Source organism: Anabrus simplex, chromosome 2, assembly GCF_040414725.1.
Source record: "Anabrus simplex isolate iqAnaSimp1 chromosome 2, ASM4041472v1, whole genome shotgun sequence".
Lineage (NCBI taxonomy): Eukaryota > Metazoa > Arthropoda > Insecta > Orthoptera > Tettigoniidae > Anabrus > Anabrus simplex.
The window spans coordinates 653,023,340-653,048,169 of NC_090266.1; the positions used below are offsets into that span (position 1 = coordinate 653,023,340).

General features: G+C 40.8%; 1 protein-coding gene across 1 annotated transcript in view; it reads left to right on the forward strand.

Moving 5' to 3' along the window:
- The window catches only part of Alp12 (Alkaline phosphatase 12), a 173,374-nt gene extending 148,938 nt beyond the window's left edge, over nt 1-24,436 (forward strand). Inside the window, exons 8-9 of the mRNA XM_067141137.2 lie at nt 1,947-2,168; nt 24,261-24,436. Of these exons, the coding sequence (XP_066997238.1) occupies nt 1,947-2,168; nt 24,261-24,433 (395 nt within the window). The 3' untranslated portion in view covers nt 24,434-24,436. The remainder of the gene's footprint in view (nt 1-1,946; nt 2,169-24,260) is intronic.
- The last annotated feature ends 394 nt before the right edge of the window (nt 24,437-24,830 follow it).

The following is a 24,830-nucleotide window of genomic DNA, read 5'->3' on the forward strand; positions in this document are numbered from 1 at the left end:
AAGCGACCAACCTGCCCTTCTCAGCCCGATCACCATACCCCTCGTAAAGTCGTCTGTCTGCTGGAAATGCCTCCGTTGACGGCGGCCTGGCATTCTTAGCTATACACGTGTCCTGTGGCTCACGACAACACGTTCTACAATGACTGTCGGCTGAGAAATCACGGTACGAAGTGGGCCATTCACCAACGCGTGTCCCATTTATCGTTCGCTACGTGCGCAGCACAGCGGCGCATTTCACATCATGAGCATACCTCAGTGACGTTAGTCTACCCTGCAATTGGCATAAAGTTCTGACCACTCCTTCTTGGTGTTGCATTTGCTCTGTCAGTCAGTGTATTTTAATGTAGCAAATTACTTCACATCAATACCTTTTTCACCTCATTTGCCCATTATCCACAGTTTCTCTACTCAAAATTACCAGAGATAATCAAGAGTCTACTGTATACTGAAGTTACCACTCTAGTCTGTGTCAAATGGGAAGCTGATTCCATTGCGGTCATTTTTATGGAGTAAAAATATTTTGACCCGATGCTAGTGATATTTACCAACCAACCCCATGGCACTACAGCCCTTGAAGGGCTTTGGCCTACCAAGCGACCGCTGCTCAGCCTGAAGGCCTGCAGATTACGAGGTGTCATGTGGTCAGCACAACGAATCCTCTCGGCCGTTATTATTAGCTTTCTAGACCGGGGCCACTATCTCACTGTCAGATAGCTCCTCAATTCTAATCACATGGGCTGAGTGGGCCTCGAACCACCCCTCAGGTCCAGGTAAAAATCCCTGAACTGGCCGGGAATCAAACCTGGGGCCTCCGGGTAAGAGGCAGGCATGCTACCCCTACACCACGGGGCCGGCTAGTGATATTTAACGTAGTGAAATTTTCCACAGAGCATAGCACATTGAGCAGGTGAGGTAACTCAACAACATGACAGCCACTTGAGTGGATAATTCTGAGAAACCTCTCAAGGCTAAAACGCTTCCCATTGCATATGTTTGTAACATACCGTATATTAGAGTTCAGTTTTACAGCTTGACATGTAACAGAATTACAAGCCATTAACAGAGTCTGTGAATCCAGTTCAGTACAGATGAAAATGCTTGTTGAAATGGGCAAGAGATAGGAATTATTGATGACATCAGCCAGTGAGACAGTGGCTTATAGATGTACCAACTATCACAATTAAATAGAGGACCAGTTCGAGGAAGAATTCTTGGACAATAAAATGGCATGGTCATTAAATAGAACAATGAATATCTGCAGTTTTCTAGTCTTCAACCTGATGAGCAGAAGTATGGAAGAACAGGGACATGTTACCTTGATGCTTGCCTCAAAATGATAGTTTGAAGAACTTTGTGCACGCAGCATCCTAAGGAACAGCAAAAGTCAATCAATTGCAGGCACACAACAGAGCTGCACTGTTGCTAGCCTTGAAGATGGTTTTCATTGGTTTCACATTATTATACCAGGTAAATATTGCGGCTGTACCTTTTCAAGTCCATGGTTGCTTCCTTGCTGCTCCTAGCCCTTTCTTGTCCCATTGTTGCCATATAACCTATCTGTGTCAGTTCGACGTAAAGTAAATTGTTATAATATTAACAACACAATACACCAGCTCAAAGAGAGTTTTCAGAGAAACAGAATGTTACAGACATGGGGGCAGGGGATATCTTTAACTTGGTAGTTGGCACATGAAGCACTGTTCACTTGGAACATGAACACAGTGAAAGAAAAAAGAGATACCAACAGCAACGAATATGAAGAGGACTGTCCTGTCACAAACTTGACATTTAACATAGTTTAGACATCACAATATACCAGTACATAAGAAAAGGTTGAGAGCCATGACAGATAGACAGCTGTACATTTATATCTGTTCTTAACCCATATTTCTAGCCCTTTCTATCCATCACTAAATATATTGAGTAGAAATTCTTTCTCTTTTCAGGATTGGCTGGAAACTCCAAAATAGATAAAATACCATATACATCACTAAATTATGCTACTGGAGATATGTATGCCTTCAAATACACAATAAATGAGAAAAACAAAGTGGTACGCCAGAATCCTCTCCAAGAAGATTACACCAGTTTCGAGTATCATCAGCAAGCAGCTATATTAACAGATGAAGCATTGCATGGTGGGGGAGATGTTGCAGTCTACGCAATTGGTAAGATATTAGAGGATGAGTTTTTTTTCCTACTTATTTTTTTTTGGGGGGGGGGGCAATGCTCGCTCCCCCCACGTGGCAATCGACTCTATTCTACATTGTCTCTGACAGGTTATTAGTTCTAAGAAGAGAAAGATAGCAGGGAGGAGTGGGAGTGTGATACTACAGGAGTATCTGCCTGTCCCCATGCTCAGCATGTTACCAGGCCAGATGTGGTGATGGGTATCAATAGTGATGTAATCGGGTAATAACGGTCAGGACAAAATCACATAGGCAGAAATAGAAAGATGCCTGCATGTAAAACCTGACATTTTGTAGATAGCACATGCAAGGATATAGTTCTTGAGAGGTCCAGGTAATTGCGATAGTTGGGAATAGGTATCATGCACAAATCATAAGCCTATTCCTTGCCACTCCAGTTATTCAGGGGATCAGTCCAGTCCTTCTGGGCACTGCTGTGACTAGCGCAGGTCTTGCCGGTTGCCAAGCCATGCGGCAATAGCCACTAGGGCCTGTCGCACCGCCCAACTCCCCTGGAGTCCCTCGTACCCAGTCTCCAATCCCGAAGAATGAGGCCAAGCCCGGCGAGGCAGAGACCTGCTGGATGGATGCAGAACATGGCGCCGGGCCTCTTTCCCGTCTGCCCGCACCATGGCTGTGTGGCCCCCCGTGCAGTTGGCGCACACCGACGCCTCCCTAAGTGTAGCGCAGGCTGTGTAATGATGATCACAACCACAGTGGTTGCACCTCACTTGAAGCCCACAGATGACCTGACGGTGGCCCCACCTCAAACAGCGGAAACACTGCAAGAGCTGCTGAGGGGGACGTTCTGTTCTCACCTGTCTGCCGTTACACGTTGAGGTCCACTCCTGATTGGCTCCTCATTTGGCTGCCTTCCCTGTAGCAGTCCTGGGTTGCAGCTGGTTGGCCCTCTCCTGGTGGACTGACATCGTTGTCGTCTTCTTCTTCTTCTCCCTCCTGGTCTGGGGACGGCATCTGCTTCCTGGCAGTGGTGGTCTCTTCTCGACAGGGGAAGAGGTCACGTCCTGGGGGAGTTCCTCTTCCTGGCCTGGTGACCGTGGTGTGGCGGGTGGCCCCGCTGCAGGGCCGTCTTCTCTCTCCTGGCTGGCGTCGTCGTCACTTGTTGCTGGCATCTCTGTGCATTCCCTGTCCTGTAGGGTGCATATGGTTGTTTGCATCGTGAACGAGGTGGTAGCAGGCCGGGCCTGGGTAACAGCCTGTGAACGCCCAGGGGCGTCCGTGTCCATGCCGCATTCTGCCGTCCGTTGCCTTCCTGGTCTGTGCCCGGGTGGTTGGCCTTCCCTGGGTGGCCCGGGCAGATGGTGGACATTCCTGGTTGGCGGCCTTGTTGGTCTGCGTGTACTTTGTGAAGTACAGCAAATCAACCTAGGTCGCACCATCGCAGCACTCGGGAGCGCTGCCATCATCCTCAGTCCTCCAAGAAGCGTGGGTCCGTTCCCACCTGCTTGTGCCTCTGCCTCCTGGCTGTCTGCGTCCCGACTGTAGATGTCCCCTGTGACATCTGGGTGGCTGTTTCCTGGCTGCCGATGCCGGTAGGACAGCTTCTCGATCCTGGTATTCGGGTGACCTGAAAGTAAAGAGAAAAGCTCCTCTCGTAGCGGCTGATCTGGCCTGGGTCCATGGGGTGAATGATTATCGCCCAGTTCAGGATTCCATGATGTCGTTGGTAGAGAGGTCCTTCCCTGCAGTCCCCTCTAGCCTAGTGAGGAGGTCAATGATGAGGTATGCGTCCCTGTAGGGGTCGCTACCCGGTCGGTACTGCACCAATAGAGCAGGGAGGGCCATGTTCAGTGGAACGGTCCTGTAAGAATAATGTTATTTGCTTTACGTCCCACTAACTACTTTTTAAGTTCTTCGGAGATGCCGAGGTGCCGGAATTTAGTTCCGCAGGAGTTCTTTTACGTGCCAGTAAATCTACTGACACAGGGCTGTCGTATTTGAGCACCTTCAAATACCACCGGACTGAGCCAGGATCGAACCTGCCAAGTTGGGGTTAGAAGGCCAGTGCCTTAACCGTCTGAGCCACTCAGCCCGGCGAACGGTCCTGTGGTAGACCCAGTGAATAATCTTCCCCACTGCTTCGTTGAAGTTCTCTGGTAGGTCGTCTCGCAGTTCCATCATTCCTGTTGCTTCCTGCAATAAAAACCTGAAAAAGAAATAGCACTAAAAGGTGCTTCCTGACAAGTTCATACTGCGTACTTGAAAGTACACAGTAGACAATGCTCTTTTGGAAATGTACCAACAAGTACAGCTGCCTGACTAGTACTGGGAAAGTAGAGATTGCCTGGCGAGGAGAGAGAGAGCAAGTGAGAGGAACACGTCCTTCCACTACGACAGTCAAGCTTCTGAGTGCACTTTCTTCTTATTCTTATTCCATGAAGCATTATATCACTTTGAAGTCTTAACCCATTGCCATACTTTAGCGGAACCTTCCGTCATGCGACCGTAGGAGGTAACATACTTTGACGGACACTATCACGGGTAGCTGGTCAGAGAGATTTATTCAGTTTGTTTTGCAGCCTACCCGATTGATGTCAGATGTTACCTGAAGCTATTTTCTCTGTGTTACCCATGCCGCGCCTGAATGCCGCCATGATTGTTTACAACTAGCAGCAAACTGAGGTGCTTTTTATTTTTCGTATTTCAGCTCCGAGTTACTATTTACACAGAGAAAATAGCTTCAGGTATCATCTGACATCAATCGGGTAGGCTGAAAAACAAACTGAATAAATATCTCTGACCAGCTAACCGCGATAATGTCCGTCAAAGTACGTTACCTCCTAGGGTCACAGGACGGAAAGTTCTGCTAAAGTATGGCAATGGGTTAAGACTTCAAAGTGAGATAATGCTTCATGGAATAAGAATAAGAAGAAGGTGCGCTCAGAAGCTTGACTGTCGTAGTGGAAGGATGTGTTCCTCTCACTTGCTCTCTCTCTCCTCGTCAGGTGATCTGTACTTTCCCAGTACTAGTCAGGCAGCTGTACTTGTTGGTACATTTCCGAAAGAGCATTGTCTACTGTGTACTTTCAAGTGTAGTGATGTTGAAAGTGAAAATGATTCTCTGGAGAGTGAAAATACTTCTTCTTCTTCAACTGACAGTGATGAAAGTGGTTACAATTTCAGTTCCGAAGTGATAGTGCCAATCAAAACTACAGGATAAAACCAGAATGCAGCATGAGTGGGTGAGAACTCTAGTAATGATACTTGGAATCAAGATCTTGTTCACAATATACCTGTTTCTGTAACATGCAAACCAGGGTAAAAATATAGAAACCGGTACTCAAGAATTATTACACAGAATGTTACTTGAAATGTTTCCAAGTTTACCTTACAATGATCGTGGAAGAGAGATGAGTTCAATACGCCCACCAGAGACCATCCCGCCTGCCCCTAGAAGTACATTTACTTTTATAACAAGAAATACTGTTTTAGACGCCATACTCCATTGCTTATAGTGGTGATTGGTTGACGTAACGAAGAGGATGACGTCACTGTCACCTAGGATGAGGCCGAGAATTTGTTACCAACCATTTCCACACTCCCTTCGAGAGGATCTTTTCTATCGCCACGGCACATACTATCCGCACAGCAAGAAAAAAGGTACTTTAGTAGTTGTAACCTATATTTGCACATCCAGGCCAATCTGTGTCATGAGAACAGTGGCCCCTTCAGGGCCACACTCCCTTCGAGAGGCTCTTTTCTATCGCCGCAGCGCATACTGTCCGCACGGCAAGAAAAAAGGTAGTTTAGTAGTTGTAATCTATCTTTGCACATCCAGGCCAGTCTTTGCCATGACAACAGTGGCTCCAAACCTGGTGAGTTTCCTGAGCTGGAAGACAAGTTGCTTCATTACATTACAGAGTTGCGAAATGATGGCCTTAGTATGTCGCACAAGTTGCTACATTTCAAAGCACGCAAACTAGCTATTAAAGGATGAATCAGCTGCTGGGATCTGAAAGTGAGCTGGGATTGCATCCGTAGGTTCATGATACAAAAGAGATTGTGTCTGTGAACTTAAAAATCTCTCTGCCATAGAATGCCAAGTGATTTCAGTGACAAAATCATAGATTTTCATCGCCATGTGATAGCAATGTGGAAGAAACACAATTAACTCTTATCTCAAATTGGCAATGCAGATGAAACCCCAATAAACTTCGACATGCCATGCAACACCACCAACAACAAGAAGGGAGAATCTGGTGTGCTTGTAGGTACAACTGGGTGTGAAAAACAGCGTTGCACTGTCATGCTAGCAATAACTGCAGATAGAAGAAAATTGCCAGCATACGTTATTTAAAAAAAAAACAGTGCCTAAAGTGAAGTTTCCCAAAGGCATTCATGTATGGGTTCAAGAGAAAGGCTGGATGGGAACAGGTCTTGACCAGGACTGGGTCTGTACGGGGTGGAGAGCATGGCCAGGGGCACTGCTTCGACATCAAGCAATGCTAGCGTGCGACAGTTTCCATGGACACTTGGTGGGAGACACGAAGAAACGTCTTCAGGAAATGAGAACTGATCTCATAGTAATTCATGATGGACTCGCACATTGTCTACAGCCCTTAGATGTTTCTAACAAGCCTTTCAAGGACAACATACGTAAATTGTATGCCAAATGGCTGGCAGGATGGGAGCATGAGCTGATGCCAGCAGGCAAAATAAAGAGGCTGCTAGTTGAACTTGTGTGTGATTGGATTATGCGGGCATGAGTTATGGTGTTGACAGATGTTATTGTGAAGTGTTTCTTGAAGACAGGCATCACATATGCATTAGACGGAAGTCAGCATGATGCAATATGGGATGGTGACCAGAATGATGCATGCAAAAATAGCTCGGAGACTGAAAGCAGTGACAATGAATAGGGTAAGTATGCCAGTTGTCTTGTTTCAATAGCCTAATGCAAATTTTATGTTTTTTTCGGGAATACAATCTTTTGTACACAAATCCCCACATATATCATGCACCGAAAATGTTCACACTTATTTTTTGTCAAAAAAGTGTGAGTTATGTGTGAGTAAATATGGTAAGTCACTGATGTGGATTCAGAAAAATAAAACATGGAATATGATACCGTAAAGATGCCCAGTAGCCTACATCTCAAACTTTAACTTTCAATAGTTCTGATTAGCATTTTTCACTTATGCAAACCTTCCATATCTGCTGATTAGCATTAACACCAGTAATCACCATTTGTATGTACGGGACAGCAAAATGTAATGTCCCCTGTGTCTATTGTTTATTCATTACATCTGTTGGCTATTTCTCTGTTGGTTTCCTTTGTTTGTGTGATAACGTTAGTGATTTTCATGTTAATTATTTTTTTACAAGCCCCCAGGCCTCCTTTTCTTGCCCCTAGCCCAATGGTCTTGTCACTAGCTGACCAATGATTTTGTCACTAAAGTACCAGTGGCATTGACCACCGCCTTCAACTCGGTAACAACATGTAAAAACTATGCGATTCTTGTTCACATTTATTTGTACATTATGCCCACAACTTTCACAAACTCTGGTACTTGAAATCAAATCATGACATTGATAAAACTGTAATAAAGTAATTAATTGTGAAATCGCTAACATTATCACACAAACACAGGAAACCAATACAGCAATAACCAATAGGGGTAATGAATAAACAAAAGATACAGGGTACATAACAATGTGGTGTTTCATACACACAAGTGGTGAATACTGGTGTTAATGCTAATCAGCAGATATGGAAGTTTTGTCGATGTGAAAAATGCTAGTTATGATAGTATTGCTCTGAGCCGTCAAGTTGTTTGCATATTTTGAAGAGAGGCAAATTCTTATTTAACAAAGAATGAATTGGTGAACTCGACAAACATTAACCTAGTTACAAGGAGAAATTTCTATGGGGCGCGTTGTTCCATGGGATAGGAGACTATTGTATTTATCCATAAAACTACAGTATTCGTACTACAGGGCTCATAATGTAGACCTGTATAAGATTTGTGTTTTGAACTCATATTTGTTAATATTGTTTTGTGTAATTATATCTCTATTTTTCAAGGACACACAATCATTCTCTGCATTTTTCTTTCTTTAGTAGAACAGTCTTTGAATAATATCCACATGACAATGTACTCACAATTTACCTACAGCTGTAATAATTATTCTATATGATAAAATTAGGGTTTCTCTTGATTTTTAGACAGTAGAAGTCATTTTTTTTCATAGTTATAGTACATGAAAGTGACCCCTCAAATATACTGTAAATGTCCCAAAAGCCTTCGGGCCAGATATCCAGGTATTCTTGAGAAAATCAACTTTTAAAAAATCCAAATGTTACAGATATTTTTACCTTAAAATATACATAGAATGTAGCATAAGTAGGAAAAAAAAAAAACATGCATGCAGCAGGACTTCAAACACCCTACAGTCAGGTGCTACCCACATACTTGCTTGTCACTTCATTAACATGCATGCAGCAGGACTTCAAACACCCTACAGTCGTGTGCTACCCACATACTTGTCTGTCACTTCATTAACTTCCTAATTGTCACAAAAGCAGATAAAGGGAACACAACAGTTCTAATGAAAAGAGATGAGTATATAGAAATCAAACAAACAAATTCAATAGCAACAATCGAATACAAGGGATTCAGTGTGACCCAACAAATAAATTTTGAAACCAGATAAATCAAGCGATCAAGAAAACAGACCTTATTCTCACAAGAAATATTCCAAACTCCTCACGGGGTCCAAATGGCAGTGTTGTGCTATTATGTTGTCACGTTCACTACGAGGCTACACTCCGCACACTATAACAGGACAAACACGACTGAGAGAATATGGGGTTCAGGCACTGGCTGTGTTTATCTTGTGGTTACGCCGCTAGTCAAAGTAGGTAACACTCCATTCCTATACAGAGCGAACGCATAAGGTTGGTAGGTGCATATGTCGTGCGATTTGCGGTCTATTTCCTGTTGCCCTGCTTGCTCATAACTTACGCTTAACTTTTGGACACTAGGACTGAATGCCCATTTGATGCACCTCTGTTTTCCCCTGTAGTGTTGTGATGTCTGCAGTATACTTCAAGCATTGCTAATATACATACTATTTGTTTCCTGCATTTAAATTCCTTAGTGACAGTTGACAGTGTGCATGTTGTTATTATGGTTCCAAAAGTGGAGATATCCAGAGAAAAACATGCTGCAATTGTAGCACTCAGACAAGCAGGTTTATCAATTTGCAAAACTGCAAAACAATGTAGCATGTCTATAGGGGTAGTTCAATACACCCTTCACTGCCAAATGACAACAGGTAGCAATAAGGACAGACCACGACTAGGACAACCTCGTAAAACAACTAGAAGTGATGATAAATTCATGCATAATTGGTAGAAATAAATAAGAAACAAGTATCTGTTGCAACAGCAAGAGATTGATTGACTGATTGAAGCCAGCTTGAAAGGATGTGTGGCAGCAAGGAAACCCATAAATAAAATGGAGAGACTCGAATATTGTAGAAAACATCATAATTTGACACATGAAGAGTGGAAGAAAGTGTTATTCACAGATGAATTGAAGTTCGAGACTTTTGGAACCAGAAGGAGGGTATTTGTTTGCCGATGTGAAAGAGGAAAGGTGGCCTAGCAGTGCTTTCTACCTATAGTTAAACACGTTGGGGGTTCTATTATGGTTTGGGGGTATTTTGCAGGAGATAAGAGTTGGAGACATTGTGAAAATAGAAGAAAGTGTGGATCAGAAGCACTACCACCATATACTTCAGTATCATACAATACCATGTGGATTGGGCTTAATAGGGAAAGGGATACAACAGAATAATGACCCAAAACATCAGTCAGAGTTCTGTAAGAAGTACATTGCATAAAAGGAAAAACAGAAAATACCGTACTGAAAGATATGATCTGGCCATCCCAAAGCCCAGTTTGTAATCCCATTGAAATGGTCTGGGATGAAGTGGACAGACATATCAGAGAAGTTCATATATCCAGCAAGGAACATCTCTGGAATGTTGTTAAGGACGTGTGGAATCATATAGACTCAAAATACCTACAAAAACTGATTGACCGCATTCCTCGAGTTTGTGAGGCAATCATTAAATCCAATGGAGGATGCATTGATGAAAGTAAAATATAATTATTATTTTTGTATTATATATGTTTAAGTTTATATCATTATATTTTTGGAGAAATACATTTTGTTTTGTGTTTATATCTGAAATATCGGATAACAGTCATGGTGTATTGAAATTAAGGAGAGGAAGGGTATGTGCACTAACGTACCAATAGAAGAAACAATTCATTTTTTAGAAAACCATCTAAAAAACTCAAAGCAAGAAACAAACAAAATAATTAACCTTCTAAGAACAACCTTAAACGGAAACAGTTTTGCATTCAATGGCGAGATCTATTGTCAAAACGAAGGGTTAACCATGGGCTCACCATTTTCAGGAATAATAGTGAACATATTCTTAATTAACAGTGAAGACAGTTTCTTAACCAACCAACTATCTAATGGGATATTACACTGAAGCAGATACGTATGTTACATAATACGCATATAGGACAAATGTGTAGCACTTAATAAACATATTGAATTCCTTACACAGGTCATTCAAATCCAAAGTGGAACCAGAAACTAACAAGATCAATTTTCCAGACTTCATAATCAGCAGAAAAATGAACAACTCCGATAAAAAATATACAGGAAAGCCATTCAGACTTCACAGACAACAGACAATGAATCCAACCACACAAATATGGACAAATTAGCAGGCTTGAATACAATGATACACAGAGCATATTCATACCAATGAGCACAACACATTTAAAAAATGAAAGAGACAATAAAATAATTACAAAAGAAAACCACCACATACCTGACACAGATACTGACTGCTAAAATGTGTCTGCAGCTCTCGTTGTCGCTATAAACCAAAGGTAATGGATCAGTGTGACTTGAGCAGATGTGCAGGATGCCTCGCATACGTATGCGAGAACCGTACCATCAAATGAGTGAGTCTGAAAGAGAGCACATTATTGGCATGCGAGAACGTGATGCATCCATCCAGGAAATGCTGCTCGTGTGGGAGGAAGTATGTTGACAGTGCAATGGGTGTATACAGAATGGTTCACAGAAGGCTGTAGAACACGATGAGATGGGTCTGGTCGCACCACCCAGACACCCCCCGAGAAGATCGACACCTCATCTATCTGAATGGCATTACAGGACAGATCTGCCTCCTCCACGGCTCTGGCACAGCAGTGGAACAGTGTAACACATCGTACACTATCAGGAATGACCCGTTTGTTATGGTCTTTGACTAATATACATAAACATGCTAGACTGCAATAGTGTATGGAATGAAGTCACTGGGGACAGGAATGGCAGCAGATAGTGTTTTTGGATGAATCCAGGTTCTGTTTGTTTGAAAATGAAGGCTGCATTTTGGTTCACTGTAGAAAGGGGGAGAGGCATCACATTGATTGCATTCACACAAGACCGAGAGTGTCCACTCAAGGCCTTATGGTGTGGGATGCTATTGGGTACAACTACAAATCACAGTTGGAGCATGTCCAGGGCACTGTGTCCAGTTTGACCTATGTGAAAGACATCCTGTGACCCGTAGCCATACCCTTTCTGCATGACACCCCAGATGCCATATTTCAGCAGGATAATGCGCGACAGCATGTTGCTGCAAGAACACGTGTCTACTTGTTGTCACAGGATGTCAGACTGTTTCTCTGACCCGCCCGATCACCGGACATGTCACCAATTGAAAATGTGTTAGATATAGTGAAACGATGGGTGCGGCACTGTGACCGAATGCCAACCACCAAAGATAAACTGTGGAACCAGATGAATGCAACATGAATGACTATCCCCCAGGACGCCATACGCACCTTATATGCGTCAATGCCATCACGCATGGAACAAGTTATCAGTGCCCATGGATGACCCAGTGCCTACTAGGCAACAGGACACATGCTGAACCTAGCTGACTGAAATGCTAATCGTTTCTGCAGAACATACTAATGAACATATCCTGTGAATATGAACTTCCTATCTCTAGTCTTTCAAGGCATTCTGTTTTTTTATGAATATGAGTGTACATAGTACTCAATTACATGAACAAGAACACGTACAAGAAGAGAACATTTTGAAAAAGCAAGGTCCAAAAATTGCTTTCATAATCAACAACATGCTATAAAGATACATCTACAAATGCAACTTAAACAAAACAGACCTTTTCTCCAAATCAAGAGTTTAGGACGTCAGATGTCAAGAATTGAACTGCAATGTCACTTATATAGGCCAGGCAGAAAAGCAATTTCCACACCAGATACAAAGAACACAAAGTTGTTGGATGCAATCAGCATTCTGCCTACAGAGAACATGTAAATGACAGTTCCCACCATTTCACAGAAATCAACACAGACCTAAAAATTTTACACATTGAAAATAAAAGCAAATCATGTAACATTAAGGAGGCAATAGAAATACACATTACAAAGATAGCCAACCAAACCAATCTTCACCGTCACACACATCTGAAAAATTCTGCCTCCTTGTGCTCTTCTAAATTAATTTGAATATTGGTCAAACAACATCTCACACTATTTTTCATTTGCTATTATTTAATCACACTGAAGGTTACTCCAACACAAAGTAAATCTGGAATGTGGGTTAGATTATACCTATCTGCACTAAATTCTTTCACTTTAGGCAGTGGCTTACCACTCAAGATTGTATTGTAGGCTATTATTTCATCACTAAAAGTAAAGTCATACAAAGTACCCTTTAATTTTAAGGCTCAGATTGTCATGACCACTAAATAACATTATAATACATAATATAATTTTGAGGATGTTAGGTCGTGTAATACTTACTGTATGCTGATGTGTTTCAAACCTGCAATCAAGATTGTCTTCAGAACAATAACAAAGATGTTAGTGGCAGCTGTCACTTCATAGTAACTAGATTCAAGATAGAGAGACCCTGTTAGAAATGTAGTTCATTCCAGGACCTCCAGAGTCAAGGAGGAAAAATGTTAAAGTCTTAAGTATGGAGAGTAGCCATGATCTACTCAGTATTTATCTGTCCCCTTTATTAAAATCATTTGGGTGTTTAGCAATTTCTATCGCCTCACAAATTACCAGGTATAAGTTGTTTTTGTTTACAAATGAGAGAGGTTGCATCAAAAATGATTTTATGGTCACTATGTATGGTACCTTCTACTAAATCAGATTTATCTGGCTGGCAGAAACGTAAGTTCCTCCGATGTTCCTTAACCCTCATTCCTACCTACCAACTGTACATGTTTGGCCAACATAAACCAACCCACAGGAGCAAGGAATGATATATATTCCAGCCCAGTTTAAACTAATAGGATCATTAACAGATCTCAAGCAATTGCCTATTTGGCTTAAAGATGGTCTTGATATTGTGCCTTCTGAGAATATTGCCAATCCTATCCATGAAAGATTGTACGAGGGGGGGGTCAAATATAAACGGGATTTTATTTTTTATTTAAATTCGTTTATTGATAAACACAAGGCAATTACAATTTAATTTTCCAAATAGTTTCTTGCTTTGGAAATGCATATTTCCCAGCATATGGGCAGCTTTTTTGATGCCCTCATCATAAAAAGAACAGGGTCGTGTCACCAGCCAGTTGCACACAAAGTCTTCCACACTCTCGTCATCATCAAATCACTGCCCTCCTAGAACTTCTTTATGCGGTCTGAACAAATGGAAATCGCAGGACAATAAGTCCGGCCTGTAAGGAGGATGATCAAGTGTAGTCCAGTGCATTTACTGTACCTTGGAAACAGTTAGAGCTGCAGTATTGGACCGTGCATTGTTGTGGAGGAGGATGACCTGTCGATTCGGCTGGTCTCGTCTTTTGCAGCGATATGCAACTCTTGCCTTGTTCAACAGCTCACAGTAGTAAGCAGCACTGATTGTACGTTGCTCATGCAAAAATTCAATTGGCAAAATGCCTCGCCAATCGGAGAAACGGTTGCAAAAACCTTGCCAGCTGACAGTTGAGTCTTGGCTTTCACTGGTGCTGCCTCCTCTTTCCTCTGCCACTCCTTACTGGCTTGTTTGGATTCGGGAGTGCAGTGGTGGACCCATGTTTCATTGCAGGTGATGATCCAACTGTAAAATGCATCACCTTCTTCTGCAAACCTTGCTGTAAGTCTCTGACAGACCTCCAAACGTCTCAACTTCAGATTTTCAATCAAAAGGCGAGGGACCCATCTGAAACACACTTTACAGATGTGTGGATTGTTTGTGATGATTGCTTGACAACTCCTATAACTGATTCAGACTTGCTCTGCAATTTCTGATACTCTCACCCGTCGATCATCATCAATAACATCTTTATCCGCACAAATATTTTCATCTGTAATGCTGGTCCGAGGACGGCGATCATGTTACTGATCTTTCACATGTTCTTGTCCTTCCTTGAACTTTTTATGCCAGGCAAACACCTGCATCCTTGACAATGTTTGATCACCGAACTGTGCAGTCAAACTCTGGCAGATTTCTGCCACTGTATCTCCTTCACAAGCAAGAAAGTTTATAATTATGCGTTGCGCAGTGGAGGGGTGCGCCTGTTGCTCTGACATCGTGAGCGTTACTGACAAAACGGTGGGAAATATCTTACCGCACACACTCCCCACTCCTAATGGTCCCACCTAAGCATAGCAGAAGTGCGAGGCCAGTCCCACCAACTGTTGATGCTCAGGAACAAAAATCCTGTTTATATTTGATCGACCTTCGTATGTATGACAAGAAGGCCAGACACAAAGGATGAGAATCACGTGACAGTCTGTCTTTTGGCTTAGGATGTAGCACTTCATCGATCTGTTTCCTTAAGTAGCCATTGCTCAGGAATGTTCTAGTTAGGAACTCAAGTTCACCTTTTAACTTATTCTCCTCACCATCCTCCCTTGCTTGGCAAATAAGGATGTTAAGCACAGCACTCTTTTGGCAAAGATGGTGGTGAGAGGACCCATGAGGATATCTATTACTATGAGTGGGTTTACAGTGAACCGAATGACCTTAAGTTCTATCTGATCTCCTAGAAATCATAACATCCAAAAACAGCAAACATCTTCCACGTTCAGTCTCTATGGTAAATTTAATGCTCGGAGTATGCTGTTGAAGTGAACTAAAAATATGGATGATTGGCGTTCACCATGGGGCTAGATAACAAATGTGTCATCGACACAGTGCTGTTCAAAATCTTGCATAAGGAAATTAGCAATGACTGGTGGCAATAGTGATCCCATAGCAACAGCATCCATTTGTTCATATATTGTACCATGAAAACTGAAATATGTGGTGGTGAGGACAAGGTGAAACAGATTAACAATGTCACCAGGAAAGATTTTCTCCAACAGAGACAAGGTGTCCATGATTTTAACCCTAGTAAACAGACACACAACAACAAAACTGGCTAGAATATCACCAGGAGAGATATGCAGATTGGATAAAATGTCAACAAACTGCAATGAATTCCGGATGGATGCCTCATTACCTGTGTATGGTTTAAGAAGTTCTCTATGGTATTTAGCCAGATTGTATTACTGACAATAGGTTTACTGGGAATTGCATCTTTATGGATCTTATAGACCATAAACATAAGGAACTGGCCTGCAGTTGTAAACCACGAGAAACATTGAGCTGAATGCCAATTGTTATCTAACACCTTTTTTGGGGTCTTTGTAAGTGGTATGAAAATTGCTTCTTCTTTTTTTTTTTTGCCTATATATGTGACATTACAGTTTGGTTTTTGACATTTGAGTTCATAAACTCTTTAATTCATGAATTAATAATTATGCATTCATTTTCTAATACACATAAAGAAAAATGGACTATAGCCACATAGACTAGAGCCCCCTCTCTCGACATGTTCGTGTCAGCAAGCCAAAGTCCAGGCCACTGACCGGGAATCAGTCCACCTAGTACACTGGACATAATGGACATGGAGCCTGAGCTTGTTTTAAGATAAGTACAGAAAACATTCTCAAATTTACTAAAGTGTTGATAACAGACTTCTATATTCATATCAGTTGTCATACTTGTTCAAAATGTCATTGACAAATTTATGCAACGTAAATAATATTGTAAATTTACATGCGTTGTTAACCTGGTGTTACTCACTACGTGTTTATGTGCACCACCTACTCATTAGTGAGTGCAGCACGCGCCCAATGTAGTAACTATGGTATGCTAATAGTGAATACGAAATATTTTAAAATGTCAAAATTAATGTAGTTATTTAATTAGGAACATAAATACTTATATATATATATAAGCAGGTTTTAAGCAGGACAGTAGAACGAAACATCTTCACACCGTTTTTTTTTTTTTGCTAGTTGCTTTACGTCGCACCGACACAGATAGGTCTTATGGCGACGATGGGACAGGGAAGGGCTAGGAGTGGGAAGGAAGTGGCCGTGGCCTTAATTAAGGTACAGCCCCAGCATTTGCCTGGTGTGAAAATGGGAAACCACGGAAAACCATTTTCAGGGCTGCCGACAGTGGGGTTTGAACCTACTCTCTCCCAAATACTGGATACTGGCCGCACTTAAGTGACTGCAGCTATCGAGCTCGGTTCTTCACGCCTTGGTTAAATAACAATGATCATTCAGGTACAGTAATGTGCACAATGTTCAGTGTGCTGCAGCAACATCATGCATTCGGTGTGCGAAAAGGGATAGTGATGGTAACTGGATGATGACTAATTATATGCTTTGTATGTATACTATGTATGTACAGTATGTATACTACTCAGAATTGTGGTGAAATGCCAGTCTTAATGATCAAAACTGTGTCTTCTTCCTTGGAACTTGCAGAAAATTCTGTCCCAAAATTATGATCATCAGTTTCGTTCCAGTCACTGTCATGGTTGAAGTTCACTTCTTCTGTACTGTCATCTGACATTGATCAATTGATGCCATAATGACTACTACAACTTCATCACCAATAGTCACTGTTTCTTACAATGACAGGTTTGTTAGTATTTCGGGCAAAACTCGAGAATAATACAAAACTTCACCGACTGCAGAGAATGTGAAAACGTGTAACACTGTTATTTGGTAGCAGAGTTCAGCTCACCAAACATGCAGTGTGACAATTCATAATGAATTGACGTTATTGTCTATGAATATGATGCAAATGCTGTGGCCTCTCTCTTCCTAATACTCAAGTTTGAAAGATATAGGTGGTGTCCAAAGCTCATGGTATACAACATTTTCACAATGAGTCAAATACTGAGCAAGTGAACACTGTGCTCACAGTGTGAATAACCGTGGGTTAAAAGTATTTTGATAGTGTTCTTGTAGAATGAAACATGTCATTCTGTTAACAAGACTTTTTTTTTTTTTTTACAGGTATGTAATAATGTTCTAAATGTTACACTTCATGTTTCAGCAGACTGGAAAAATGTAAATGTTTATTTCAATTGAGCTGATACAGGAAAAGAATGGCTTCCTTCTTAACCTGTTGGCGAGTGCGCCAAAGGACAGTCAATAGAGTGAGCATGGCATTTGCTGTTTGGTCCCAAATGAGGGAGCACAGCATTTGTCGTTTTAGGCTAGTACTGAGAACTTAAGTGCTTGACGTAATATGATATCTGGAAGTGTTTTTGGAACTTTCTCAGTTATTTGAATAGTGTCATTTACAAATCCTAGTTCTGTATGTTGGTGGTCTCTAACAGGAATGCATACAAAGGGCACTAGGAAAGTTTTGCAGTGTGAGTGAACGGTTTAGACTTTTTCAAAATAATTTCCACCACACTCAGTACACTTCTCCATACGTCCAAACCAGTCACTGAACCAACTCTGCCACTTTTCTTCATTTACATTTTCACACTCTTGATCCCAAGCTGCCAGAGGCTCCTTGTTGGATGCAAAACGCCGCCCTTTCAGCTTCATCTTCATTTCTGGGAAGAGTGCGAAGTCACATGGGGAAACATCAGGACTGTATGGAGGGTGATCATGCACAGTCAACCCTGATCTGGCAAGAAAATGCATTGTTACATTAGCACGATGTGCTGGAGCATTGTCATGATGCAAGAGCCAAGTGTTGAGCCGTGACCTTAGACGGAGCTGGTTGAGAGCCTGGATGACCTGAGGCAGACAAGTCTCACTGTACCACTTCACAGTAACTGTCCTTTGTGTTTCTAGTACAATCCCAGTCAGGATACCCTGTTTAGTGAAGAATACTGCAATCATTCTTTTCTTCACTGACCTTGATTTTCGCACAGTCACAGGAGTACCCTCATCTTCAAACAGCCACACCTTGTTCTGGGATTTTGTTGGGACATCGTAATAATAAAGCCAAGTTTCATCATCTGTAACGATGCTATTGACGTTACGCGAAGTTCCATTTTCAAACTGTTTTAGCATTTTTTGGCACTGTTTCACTCGATGTGCCCTTTTGTTTCTTACATGGAGATGGTCGTGTAGAACTGAATGAATAGCTGGCGCAGGGATGTAGAGGGTCTCTTCTACCTGCTGATATGTCAACCGCCTCTCTTGCTGCAACATTTTCCTCACAGCTTCAATGTTTTCCTGAGTCACTGATTCAGACGGTCCCCCAGAACGAGGATCGTCTTCAACCCCAAAATTTCCCCTCTGGAGCTCTTTGTACGAGTGTAAAATTGTTGTCCGATGTGGACATTCTTTCCCCAGCACAGGAGTCATTTCCTCCAGGCACTCGTCGGCAGTTAATGCCCGAGCAAAATTGTAGTGGATAATTGTGCGCTATTCACCTTTAGACCACAGTGACATTTTAATTGCTTTCAATTCCACTGCTTGGTAACAACTGATGTGAAGGTCATGCCTCGCTGTCTTCTAGACCAGTTTTCACCCCTCTTTTCATCCCTCACCATAACAGGGGTGTCCAGCCAACCGTTTCTGTGTGTTGAAAACCTTTCCTAGTGCCCTACTCACTACAGTGTAAGAGTTCGGTGTACTGTTAGCTAGTGTTCAAATTGCCGCTGCTGTAGATAGTTGTTTGTGCTCTTCGTAGCTGTAAATATTTTTAGTTTTTGTAAATATAACTGTGAATATTTTTTTCTTTTGTAAATTACAAGTGATGCTATGAAGTTTCTGGACACTTTACTGCTAAAAACAACGGATGGAATGTTGCACGTCCGATTGGAGGTGGGACACAAGATCCGTTACGTTTCAAAGGTCGCCATCAAAGAAGTGTAAACTTCTCAGTCAATGCTGTATGTGCTAACACACTACCCGATCAGGACAGAAGAGGAAAGAAACGAGCTACGAGTGTTCTACTTGTGAGGTCGCTCTCTGCATACATCCTTGCTTTGAACAGTATCATCGGGCAAGTTAGCTATGCAGTTAGGGTCGGGCAGTTGTGAGCTTGCATCTGGGAGACAGTGGGTGAAGATGGTTTTCCGTGGTTTCCCATTTTCACACCAGGCAAATGCTGGCCTGTACCTTAATTAAGGCCACAGCCATTTCCTTCCTACTCCTAGGCCTTTCCTATCCCTTCGTCACCATAAGACCTATCTGTCGGTGCGAGGTAAAGCAAATAGCAAAAAAAAATATAATAATGAACTGTATCACACATTAAAAAAGGTTGGAAATGACAGTGTTTTTTTGATCCAAAATGTATTTTCATGTCTCTCGAAGTAAAAAAAAAGTTGTAGTAAATAAGTTCATTGTAATTTTCTTTTAAATTTATTACTCCCCAGAGGTTGTTTATTTGTCAAATACGTACTTGGATGTGGCCATCCTTATTGCATGGCATAAGCCTTGCGCACTCATCAAAAGGTTAACATATTAGCATAAAACAATTCTTTTATCAGGGTAATTATTAAGGTCTGAAAGCAGTTAATACAGATGTTATAAAAGATTTACCTGGGTCAGCCAAAGTAGCTGAGTTACCACATGATATTAATGATCAAGGAATTCTCTTAATTTTCTATACTCCCGAAAATGAACATTAATCTTCTTTTTAAATGTTCAGGTAAGAAAGCTATCGGGAGTGAAATATATGTCAGGGAAACAGATGGAGAGCAGCAATTTACCATGTAAACAAGCATGGAAGAAATACACATACAAGAAAGACATGGGCTGTAGCCGAAATTTTGAACTCGTGTCTTTCTTTTCATCTCAATCAAAGTATCAGTACACTTTTCATAAAGCCTACCTTGGCTTCCAGAAACTGGTTATGTAGGATATATTGTTCAAGGTGACTGTCTCCCAAGAGTTAAAAAAATACTGCATTTCTAAAATCCCCAAACCATACTGTTCACAACTTCCTACAACAGTCTTTTCTTCTGATCTCCAATATTTATGATACGTAAGTTTATGCTGGGCTTTCTGACATATAATGTGCCTCTTTCTCTCTAACAAAGGTATATATCTGCTAGTTTAGTCAACAGAATATTAGATGACATAGTAGTGAATACAAGTCTCTTGTTAAATTAAGAAATAAGAGGCTTACTCTTACATGAAACTTCAGTCAATTCTTAACATCTGGGACAGAAAGCTTCAAAATATCAGATTTAATCTGTATACGCAACAGTGAGTTAACAACGTATGAAGAAATATGCTGTTTTTTAATCACACTGACAACAATAGAGAAATTCCATAATTAATCTATGTTCATAACAGTGAGTAACCATCAGTTGTGGTAAATTATGTTCTATAATTGAAGCATGTGGCCAAATAAGGGTCTGTGTTACACCCGCCGTGTTTCGAGTTATGAGCTTGAAAAGGTCAGAGAGCTTCAGTATGCCTGGTGATAGGCAAGTGTGCACGTAGACCCTTATCCCACACAAGCTAATTCTCTAACGTAACTTGTGGAAATCCCATCCATAGACCTTACTCCACCAAATACTCAACATGGGTAAAAATGTAACATAGACCTTTATTTGGATGCATGCTTCAATTATACTAAATGCTTCTTCCTGCCATCACCTATCTGCATCTGACAAGAAGTCACGGCAGCTGTGAGCTTGCATCCAGGAGATAGGGGGTTCGAACCCCACTGTTGTCAGTCCGGAAGATGGTTTTCCATGGTTTCCCATTTTCACACCAGTCAAATGCTGTGGCTGTACCCTAATGGCGCATACGTAGCAGCCATGTTTATCCCCCGTACCTCTTACCCCACACCACGCAACTTCTCATCAGACTACCATAGTACCAAATGCTTAATTCTTCATGAAAAACCTTCCAAGTCTCCAGTACCTTGGTTACAATTTCAGCACTCTTGCTGCTGGATGCTTAGTAGTAGCTAACACACTTCTCTCCTATATCTCCTGATAAGTTATTAGAATATCCTAAAAATTATGTTGAACTAGAATTTTGTTGAAACATCTTAATTGTTCTTGAATTGTAAAGGAACAAAGGGGCTATTATTGATATTGCCTAGAAATTTGTTTGGTGATTACTTCTAGAAAACCGTGGGCATAATCACAAGACCAATAGTCATATTAAACTACCTACCGTACTTGCTTCCCATAAAAATAAAAGGAAAAAATGAAAAAGAGAATATTTAAGAAGTCTGGAGATGTTTCCTTTGAGATACTGTTGTTAATAAGATGGGCTTATAATATGAGGGTCCTACTTGGATAAAAGATAACATGACTTATTTCCTTTGTTAGAACTCAGATTTGTTGTGATCCATGGAACTTAAATTCTTGATTCACAAGAAAGCAAGTTGTGAAAGATCATGTGCTAATAATTTAAGATATTTTGATCAACATTCTCATGTTTTATTGCAGATAACAGAGTAATATTTGATGTGGGATAGTCAAACCTTGTAGCCTCTAATTAATTGAACATGACAGAAGCAGTTATAATTCTAATTGAGCCCTCGTGCTTTTTAGCCTTTTGCCATGAAATTCCTTTGAACTCTATTTTCCTTAGCTTATTTCACACCATTCATTGTTGTTTCTTGAATTCAAGAAATATTGTGTTTCTGTTAAGCAGTCACAACACCGTATTTTATGAATGACATATATCCCTATCTGTGCGCGAACACCATGAAGATTGCCTAACCAAGATAGTAAAGGGATGCTTAGTTCACTTGAAAAGATTTCCTTTGAGATACTGCTGTGAAAAAGGTGGCATTTTAATATAAGGCTCCTGTTTGAATACAAGATACCATGAGTTATTTCCTTTGTTAGAACATCAAATTGTTGTGATCGAGGGAACTAAACTTTTTGCTTCACAAGAAAGTGAACTGCGCTCAATGGAGGCAAAGGCTTCCACTATTTGTAATATCAGCACTTGGTGCAATAGAATAGTTAGCTCTATATCCGGCCGCCTTTGCCCCCAAGTATTTACCTGGTAGGCCTACTCATTTTTTATGAAGGCTGAATGAACCTCAAGGCCATGTGCACCTCTGGGTTCTACTCATAATAAGAAGCCCAAATTTACAAGAGGTTATTAGAAATCTCAACCTTCAAGAATAAATGTGGAAGTTTGAAATTAATCAAAGAACAAGGAAGAAGATGACTTGTGCGCATAGTGCTCTGCCCAGCAAGGTTAATATGCAGTAGACCACCATCTCACAATAATAGATAAAAAAAACCCAGTTGATTTGTGGATGAACTTGGAAGAAAGTTGTGAAGGTTGTACATTTCTAAATTTCTAGGTCATTCTGAAGTACTAAAAATCAGAATCCTTCAAAATGGCATAACCAAGTAGATCATCACATTCTACAAACTTTACACAATGTATTGATGTCATTAGTTTCGACTGCACGAGCAGCAGCAGTTGTTATAAATAGGCTTCTATTTCGATAATGTGCCTTCATTGAATTCCTTATTCAAGAGAAAATTCCTGCTGTCTAAATTCACCACATACTTCATTGTGCATATGGGGATGTATGCATGAATGTTAGCATTTCAAAAATGGAAACAGGACATCCAAGATCAGTCTCGCGGCAGTTGCCCTCAAACTGCCTCCACTGAACGCAAGACAGAAAGAATCGACAGCATCATTAATGAATATAGAACATATAACTATGGATACAGCTGCAGAAAAACTAGCAGAAGGGCACATTGTAGTGCAGGAAATGATTGTAAGTTTAGGCTTTCAGAAAGTTTGGAACTGCTAGGTTCCATGTTAATTGATAGAAGATCACGAAGTTCCAAGAAAAGTTATCTCTCAGTATCTTTGTTAGAGATATCAAAATGAAGGAGATGAATTTTTCTCAGATATGACAACAATTGTTGAAAGTAAGTTCCATTATTATGGATCAGAAATGAAATGGCAGAACATGGAACGGCACCATTGGAATTTGTCAACAAGAAAAGAAAGCAAGGACGGTGCAGTCTTCTGGGATGCAGAGGGGTGCACTGTGGTTGAATGTCTTGAAGGATGGAGAAATCATACATACTTTACAAGCTCCATCATCCGCTGTGCACAAAATGCCCTGAAAGGATTTTCATCCTCCAAGGTACATCCACCCTCGCTCTGCTCAGTTTACCAACAAGGAAATTAAGAAAATGGGGTGGGAAATTCTGCTGCACCCTGTTTAAAGTTCTGACATGTCACCCTCCAACTACAATCTCTTTGTTTTTGTGAAGAAGCAGATGCAAGGTATTCACTACAAGATGATGGAAGGTATACAGATACTCTGTGCTGTATCAGAGTTCTACTACAAGGATATTTTCAAGTTTGCAAAACAGTGGGGAAAGTGTGTCCAGGAAGAAACCGATTATGTTGAAAAGTGAAGAAAAGTTTGTAGCATAAGTTGTATGTAGTTTTCAAATAAATAAATAAATAAATAAATAAATAAATAAATAAATAAATAAATAAATAAATAAATAATAATAATAATAATAATAATAATAATAATAATAATAATAATAATAATAATAATAATAACAATAACAGAGTTCATATAAAATTTTTGCTCATTAGTTCCACTACAACCCTTGTAGAAACATATTCTGGGTAAGATCAGCTTTACAGTCTAATAGGAAGATATGTAATGGACAGTCAAGTCCATTTTTCATGTTATCTATAATATCTATAATTTGGAAACTTACCATACTGTTTTCTTTCAGGACCAATGGCACACCTGTTCCAGTCCACCCATGAGCAAACATACGTTGCCCATGTTGTTGGCTATGCTGCTAAAATAGGTCCCTACAGTTATAAAAATCACCATAACCAAGGTGCATGCTCTCATATGAGTCTACTGTTATATGTTATATTAATCATAATAAATATTTTCTAGGAAGTTAAGCATGAATCTTACGAACTTCTTGTAAACTAACAGCAAATGTGAAAAAAAATCCCTATGTAGCCCTAGTTCCAAGAGATCAAAATGATTCTCACACATACCAAACATTACACAATAATTCCCCTCTAACAGCAATGCAAGCCATAATTCTTGAATGGAAACAATTGTAGATGTGTCAAGCATCAGTCAACAGAATGAAGTTACATGCACATTGCATCTGGTGGGGCAGCTGGGTGAAGATTGTCACCGATGTCAAAGACCAGGACAGTCAAGATTCTGTCCACTCCTACATATACTCAATGGAGGACAAGAAAGTGCTATGCTTTTTTAAATTTTTTATTTGCAGAGTACATTTTACAGCTACATAGAGCATATTTCACTTGTAGGTACT